The 8,260-nt window shown below is 45.2% G+C and overlaps 1 protein-coding gene across 2 annotated transcripts in view; it reads left to right on the top strand.

Moving 5' to 3' along the window:
* The first annotated feature begins 666 nt into the window (after nucleotides 1-666).
* SLC35B3 (solute carrier family 35 member B3) overlaps nucleotides 667-8,260 on the top strand; it is a 39,837-nt gene continuing 32,243 nt past the window's right edge. The window contains exons 1-2 of one of the 2 annotated variants that reach the window (XM_019543126.1): nucleotides 667-786; nucleotides 6,018-6,299. In XM_019543126.1, the coding sequence (XP_019398671.1) occupies nucleotides 6,099-6,299 (201 nt within the window). In that variant the 5' untranslated portion in view covers nucleotides 667-786; nucleotides 6,018-6,098. Of the gene's footprint in view, nucleotides 787-1,792; nucleotides 1,958-6,017; nucleotides 6,300-8,260 lie in introns of those variants that run through there. The other variant, XM_019543118.1, reaches the window with a different exon arrangement.

The following is an 8,260-nucleotide window of genomic DNA, read 5'->3' as shown; positions in this document are numbered from 1 at the left end:
TGGTTCTCCCTGGGGTATTTAGGGCCTAGACTGTTTAGGGTCTTAGAGGTCAAAACCAGCACCTTGAACTTCACTCACAAATAGGGTTGCCAACTCTAACTGAAGCTATTCCAGGACACTTCCCCACCCCAACGTGACATAATGTCATTCATTAATGGTGCTGTTCAACCTGTTCCTCAGTCTCCCTGACGGCTTTCAATAACCAGCGGAGATCAATGCCGATTCCAGCAGACTCCTGCCAACCCTACTCAGAAACCGAGTGAGAGCCAGTGCAGAATTGCTCTAGAGCGGCGGTTTGCAACCTTTTCTAGACTCCAGACCCTGCAGGAAGGTGCCAACTCTTTGCTCTCACTTGCTTTTATATGGGGACATGCTAAAGCCCCTCCCCTGCAGCAAAGCACCCAGGCTGCCCACAGCCGGGCAGGGTGGTCTCAACCCTGGCCATCCCAGACTGAAATCGCTGGGTTTCCCCCTGTGCAACAGGCCAGCACCCAGCTGTTCTAGCACGGTGTGACACCTCCTGGCCGACCATCGCCCCTCCCCCTCTCCGACGTCCGTTGAGCTCAGCCCCGCCCCCCGCAGGCGCCTGCAGCGGGGTCACGTGTCCGTCCCGCTGAGGGGGCGGGGAGGGTGCACGATGGCTCCACCCCCTCCCCTCTAGGCCGGAGAGCGCCGAGCAGGCGGATCGATGCGCTCTGCGCTCGCTCGGGAGCCGCCATTTTCGGCGCCGAGGGGAGAGCTGGCGGCTGGGCGGTGCCGCTTCCTCCGCAGCCGCGCGGTGAACAGGTATGTAGCCCCTCCCTGCCCCGCCCCGCTGCTAATCGCAGCTTCCCCCTCCCCGAGCCGCAGCCACTTCCTGGCGGCGTCACGCGAAGGGGAGCGGCCATGAGCGCAGTGGTGAGTGGGGGGCTGTGGCTGAGGAGGGGGTTCGGCCCCACCCTTCTCTCCCCTCGCGCGGAGGGCGGGGCCTCCAGAACGCGTGCGCCCTACCCAACAGCTGGGCGCGAGGCCTGTGACGCGCCTCCCCTGGGGGCCGCTGCAGGCAGGGGTCTGCGCCGGGCCCAGTGGGGGTGGCGGCGGAGGCGGCTTCCCTAGGGTCCTCGTGGCCACAGCGCCGCTCCCGTGTGTGCTTGGGAAGGGCCGCTCTGCTTTGCTTTGCTTAGCCAAGGGCTTTCCATGGGGTCCGCTGTTTTACCGCGTTTGTGTACCCGTGTGAGTGCACGCGTGTGTGAGCTTTCCAGTGGATGTAAGTGCATGCACATATGGGCGGGCACACTGGTGTGAACACGTAGGCGCATACATCTGCACACACCCCCAGAAGCATTGTAAGTAAAACTTGGGTTGCCCAAGTTCACCCTTAAAAGAGTCTGTTAAGAAGTTTCACAAGGCCCTTAGCTTCTGTTGGGACGTTTTCTTGCTGCTTGGCCTAGAAAATGGATCTGTTCTTTTATCTGTTGACCCCTCTGTGAAACTATATGAAATATGAACTTTCATTTCAACCCATGAGAACTTTTACAATATTTTCTCCAGTTCCTGATGACAGATATTTGTGCCTGAAAGCTTGCAATTAAAGAAACTTTTTTCCAAAAATCTTGTTGAGCTATTAAAAGATATCATCTCTACTACAAGTCCTGATTGCTTTTTCCTCTAAACCGGTGGTTCTCAAACTTTTTTTTTCACGGACCGCTTGAAAATTGCTGAGGGTCTCAGAAGACCACTTCATCTAAGTCTCAAAAAATCAAGTGCAGGTACAGATATTCTTAATTGTTCTGCAACCTTTCTGCCAACCACCTGAATGGAGCTCGTGGACCGAGGTTTGAGAACTGCTGCTTTAGACCAATACGACTGCAACCTGGATACCTGATCCTTTCTTTTAGGAATTTGGATCTGATGACAGATCTGGAATTTTGATCCTAAAATAGATCCTTTGTTTCAGGAACTTTGATTCTATGATCAGGTTTTTTTCTTTCTTTTTTAGAAATGCAGTGCCGTGTATGCTAGTAAAGCACCTTATTTCAGAAACAGTCCAGTGTTGTCTGAAATGCTGGTATGATGGAGAGTTTGAAATAATGTGGGTGATTGAATCACAGTAGTGTTTGATTCGATCCCAAAAGTTCATGTGACAAAACCAGGATTTTACTTGAGTTCTGCCTGAATCATGGCGAATGAAGTACTTTCTTCTATAAAAGTAGTTTTACATTCATAATAGCTAATGCCGTGTGTGTGTGTGTGTGTGTGTGTGTGTGTTAGTATCTCACTTCCTCATTTAATTTATGATTCAATTTCATTGTTTAGTTTTCATTATTGTAATTGCTATTACTATAGCAATTCATAAAGCAATGGTAAAGAATGGTTTTGTGTTGTCCTAGACTAGTGGTCGCCAACCAGTGGATTTTGATCCACCAGTAGATCTCAGAGCCTCTTGGAGTCGATCAGAGGCTGGGGTGGAGGGCTGAGTACCCACTTGCATGCACACATGCGCTCCAGCCCAGCATGTCAGTCTGTGGGGGAGGAAAGGGGCAGAGGCTAGATTGAGGACCCCACACAATGAGAGACAGTGCCACAGGAGCAGGGGTAAGTTGAATGGGGTCCCCAGCTAGGTGGAACTTACCTGCTGGGGAGGCACACCCCCAAATAATTTTTTCTCTCTGTGCCTTGATCTGCCCCCTCTCTTTCCCTCCCCCCATACTTACCTGTGCACAGTACATCTTGGGTTAATTTGAAATGCCAAAGCTGCTCTGCTTAAAAGGCTGGAGACCACTGTCCTAGACATTAGCGTTACCATGAGGTTTGAAGAAATTCTTGAAATCCTCTCTAATTTTGAAATTCTTCTGAGAGAGAATCATTCTCTTACACTTGGTGCAGCACACTTTATGAGCAGCCACAGTGGGAGCAGTTGGATTATGCAAGAGAGAAAACTGTAGGTCCAAAATGGAGTTTGTAAAGTTTATCATGGTTTGCTGGGAGGCCCAGACTAGAGGAACACTAATTGTAAATTAGTGTTCCTCTATGATACTATGGCTGTATCTGCTGATGAACTTATCTTCTGTGGCCAAGTTTAAGGAAACAATGAAACTGGGTAAGATTAGGTTAGTTTGAAGTCACTAGATAGGTTAGTTTGAAGTCACTAGACCTGAGAAAATGCTTGGGGTATGTATGCCAGACTGGTGCCGGAAAAAAAAATACAGAAGGTACACAAGATGTGCAGTAAGAGGAGTTGTGATGAATGAAAAGAAGGGATCATCTAAAATAATACCAGTGCATATTAGTTTCTAAATTACAGTAACTTCCTGTTTTGGCATTAAGTTGAGTGTACTGCCATAACATTCCTTTTCTAGGGAAGGTGATAATGCACAAGTTTTTTTGTGGTCTCTGTGTAACTAAATGAGGTGTATTGACTGACTCTGTTCCTTTTTAGTGTGAGAAATGAACTGCCAGAACAGAGAAATGGGATTTTCTGCATCGCCAGATTCAGTCCTCTGTGTTCACAGCCAACCATGCATTATATAATCCCTTTTATAAATATATTAAGATCCCATCTTTGAAGTTGGGTGGCTTCCCTTTCACCTCCTACTGGGTGGCTATTCAAAACCTTGCTCTTTTGATGGTTAGCTCTTCTCCTAATTCCCAGTCCATATTCATAGAGATTTCATATAAATTTGTTCATGCATCAACATTGCTCTTTTAAGTAAAATGCTTCTCCCCCCCCACCATTGGCATTAATCTGCCCTGTATCTATAACTGGGAAATAATAAAGAACCCTATAGGACTGTAGAGAAGAACGTTGTCACGAGCCAGCAGCGTGCTCTTGTTGCCTCTGCACAACCAAAAAGAATAGCTAACAGAAGTGTCACTTGCAAATCAGGGGAAGTAATCCTTCCCCCTCTGTTCAGCACTGGTGACAGCTCACCTGGTACTATGTCCAGCTGTGGGCCCTACACTTCAAGAAAGATGTGGACAGATTAGAGTCCAGCAGAGCAATAAAAATAATTAGGAGCCTGAAACATGATTTACAAGGAAAGGCTGAAAGACCTAAGATTATTTAGTTAAAGAAAAGAGAAGACTGAGGGGGTATTTGAATGATGACTAAGTCATCAAATACCTAAGGGACGACCTATAAGGAGGATCTTGTTGCTTGAGTTGACTTGCATGAAATATCCTAGGATCACACTTGCCTTTTTTCGTGCCTGTATCACATTAATGTCTTATAGTCATCTTGTGATTTAATAATACACACAGGTCTTTTTCCTGTGTCATTTACAACTGATAGGTTCAGAGCATATAGCAGAAATTCTTCTGTCTGTACATCCCCTCTTCTTCCCCCCAGTGCCTGATCTTTAACTTAGAGTAAATTTTGTCCTGTTTCTATTACCACGGTCCTGTCCTCTAATTTTGTTTCTCAGATATCCGTAGCTTCCTCTGCATTAACAGTACTTCTCAACTTTGTGTCACCAACAAATTTTATTGACATAGTCCTACTTTTAAGTCCAGGAATACTAAAGAAAATGTTTAACAAATTGGTCCCAAGAATGATCCTTGAGAAACTCCGTTTATAAGCTGTCTCCAGCCTGCTACTTCACCTTTCAGCACACACTACTGTTGTCTTTTCTGTAAATGGTTCCTTACCCTACCTGTTTTACTAATCTCTATCTTCTCTAATTTAATAAAGTATGCTGTCGCTAGGAGATTACTGAAGTTCATCTAAATTAGATTAATGGCATTTCCCAGACTAGAAAATCATCTATCAAGGAAAATAGCATGCTCTGTCTGTAGTAAAACCATGTTAGCATTTATCACGCTTTTCATTTAAGCAGGACAGAGTAGGGATTCTTGTAGTTCCTCCTAGTAAGGGAAAGTATTCTTAGCCTGAGACCTGAAGAACAGTTGAGACGAATAACATTTTTTTACCGACTGCTGGCTGAACTAGCTTTTGACTTGCACACAAAAACCCTAGGAGCCCTGCATGATTAGTGTATTTAGCCTGAGGTTGGAAAAAAATGCCTCAAACATTAGTTACCACATACTTGACTGAACTGAAGAAATGAAAGATTTGCTTCTCAGTCCAGTATTTTTCTAAATTTCTTTTCTTTAGTTTCAGTCACCAGGTTTTATCGTGTTATGCTAAAAATGAGTGCATTTGACTATTCATGTGGCCTAATTTTTTGAAACACCACACTTTTTGTTAGGTGACAAAGATTGAGGTCCTGGATGTTTCTGGACCTTTGCCTTGGTGATTTTGGGGTGGTCTGCACACCTTCCTGAATATTTAAAAGAAATCTGAAGGAAGGGTAGAGAGAAGGGAGGATTTCTTGTAATTTCACACTTGAGGTAACTACAAGTGTATATCCTACTATTGTTGCTAAATCTTTCTAGATGAACACTTAATATATTGAGTTTAGTATACTGTGACAAAGAGATAAATTAGAATGGTGATAACCACAGTATCTCTGTACCAGCTCTTTAATTGTGATTTCAGAGTTGTGATCATTCCCATCCCATGACAACATACTTTAGTCATACCTATGAGCATTGGTACAATACAGCTGGTTTTGGCTCTGGGCTAAAGGGGCTCACTGAACCATGAAACTGATGAGACAAGTTTTTTGCACCAATGCTTTCTAGAGATTGATGAAAGACCAGTTCCCATTTTTTGCAAATTATGTTCAAAGGTTTTGAAAGAGTGTTTTTATGGATATTAGAAAAGATCCAGGAATAAAAAAAGTGTTAGCAGTTGCACAAACTTAAACCCCCCCCCCCAAACTAGCGATTACTACTAAGTGCTGGTGCAGTATCTTGAGTTTACTGCTGTTGCTTATTTTCCATCCTTCCTTACATGTGCATGCATACTGCGTTTCCTCTGATATGCGTGTGCAAGTAGTGCATTATTGCAACTCCTGTAAAGCTTTTGTGCATTTAATATTTCTGTTTCAGTTTTTTTTAATTAATTTAACTTGCGTACTGGTGACACTGGAATGTTGTTCTGCTGTGGCTTATCTCACTTCTGTGGTTTCTTTCAGCTTCCAAACAAAGACCACAGAAAGAGAGAGGAACAAAAAGGTGATAATTCCATTGGCGCTGAATGCAGCGAACCAAGAATCATGGATCTGAAATTCAACTCTTCGAGGAAATACATTTCTATCACTGTACCTTCCAAGTCGCAAGCTATGTCGCCTCATATCAAGTCCATAGATGATGTTGTTGTTCTTGGCATGAATCTCAGCAAATTTAACAAACCTACTCAGTTCTTCATATGTGTTTCTGGAGTTTTTATGTTTTATCTAATCTATGGATATTTACAGGTAAACTTTATAGTGTCATATTTATGCTAGCAGCCCTTTCTTCTTCTGCTTTACCATATATGTTTCTAAAATGATAGTGTTTTTATTGGTAAATTTAATATCTGCTTTATGCAGCTATGTTTTAAAAAGAAGAACACTGAAAAGATGAGATTACGATACACTCTAATTTAATAAGCACGTACTGTTTTTTATTTTTGAATGCTTGACTTCGCAACGTTATACACAAGAGGGTTTACTTAAGGTTGGCTGGGCAACTTTAATTCTGCCCTTTCAGGTTCCTTGAGTGCAATATTTAGAAATTTTAATGTTTTTCTAATAAATATTTTTTGTATCCAAGTACCTAGTCCTTTAGGAAAACACGAATTTCAGAATAGTCTGTTCCTATATAGTTTTTCAGCAAGCTTAAAACCTTTAAATCTATAGTAAATCACTCGCACCATTTGAATAACACATACTAATAATAGGTAGATACAACAATACTTTAGTCCATATCCGATCAGTACTGATAAAAGGAAAATTGACATTATTAGCAGTCGGCTTTTTTTTGGCCTGTGTAGCTGACATCACCAATTTGAATGCTGCGTGTATGTGCGTAGCCAGGAAAGCAGCCCAACAGCTTGGAGAGCAGCATGGTAAGTCTGTTCAGGGGGAAGGAGCAATGGCGGGACAGATCAAGGCTCCCACAGGGAGGGATGGAGTGGGGCAGGGGCAGGCACTGTCCAGCTGGGGTGAGTTGCCCTGCAGAGCCATGGGCAGCTTGTTTGGAGGGGTGGGGAGCAGGAAGCAGCTCACCGCCACTGCGAGCACCTGTGGGGAGGCAGAGCACATGCTCCCTGGATTTGGGTGTGGGGCAAGGCCAGGCTTGGGGCTGGTGGCAGCACCATCCTCTTCCTGTCGGGCTGAGCTGGGGCTGTGCTGGGGACAGGCAGGTAGGACAGGAGCAGGGTTACAGGAATTTTTGGGGTGGCTGTAGCCCCCCATAGTCCCTTCCCAGCACTGCCGCTTCCCACCCTGAGCGCAGCCCTGGCCCAGCATTTCCCCACTGAGAAGAGGCCAACGCAGCCCTTGGCCCTGACCCCTCAATAGGCAGCCTGCCCTCACATTGCTTGCATATTTGGGGGTCACATGCCCCCCATGCTTCCCCAGGGGTGTGCGCAGTGGTGGGAGCCACCCTCACGTCCCCCCGGACAAGCTGCCCACTGCTTCATCCTGCACCCCACCCTGGCTTTGCAGTGCCTGCCCCAACCCCACTCCGTCTCTCACTGTGTGGGCCTCTGCCCCTTCCTCCCAAGAGATTTACCAGCCTTACTGCCTTCCATGTTGCTGGGCTACACTGTCAATCAGATCGGTATCAGCCAACATGGCTGATCAATAAGTGGCCATCGGTATCAGCCCAAAATACCTTTATTTATGTACCCCTATTTATCAGCACACCCCTAGTAATATCCTCTCTGCACAACCACCATGATGATGGCTGAAAAATGTGCTTTGCCGATAGGAATCAAAACTGTTTGCTAAACAACGGAGGAATGCTGGGTGTTTTTGGAATCCTGGTTTCAGTTCTAGGTTTTACATTGGAATGTTCTATAGAGTTAACTGAATTTCTGTGCCCAGATGGCATTTATACACACACTTTTTTTCCTGTGACACACTTGGACATCTCACTTGGACATCTGCCACTTCAGAGATCTGCTGTTCTGGCCACAAAGTGGTGTGATCTGTGGTGTGCTGTGTGCAGTTGTAGAAATGGCAAAATGCATATCAGCATGCAGAAAATGGCAGCGTTGTGCTTTTGAACTAAAACACTGTGTGTGTGTGTTAGTTCAGAAGTGCGTCACTGCCATTTTCTCAGTGGTGATCTGCATTTTGCCACTGATACAACTGCAAACTGGGGGACTGTGGTGGCGACCCAGTTGACTGTGTGGATGTCAACAACTGGCTGGAGGGCCGCACCCAGAGGG

Source organism: Crocodylus porosus, unplaced genomic scaffold, assembly GCF_001723895.1.
Source record: "Crocodylus porosus isolate Cpor-Errol unplaced genomic scaffold, CroPor_comp1, whole genome shotgun sequence".
Classification (NCBI taxonomy): Eukaryota; Metazoa; Chordata; order Crocodylia; family Crocodylidae; genus Crocodylus; species Crocodylus porosus.
The sequence above is the reverse complement of the archived record's forward strand: the minus strand, read 5'-3'. Positions and strand labels throughout refer to the sequence as shown.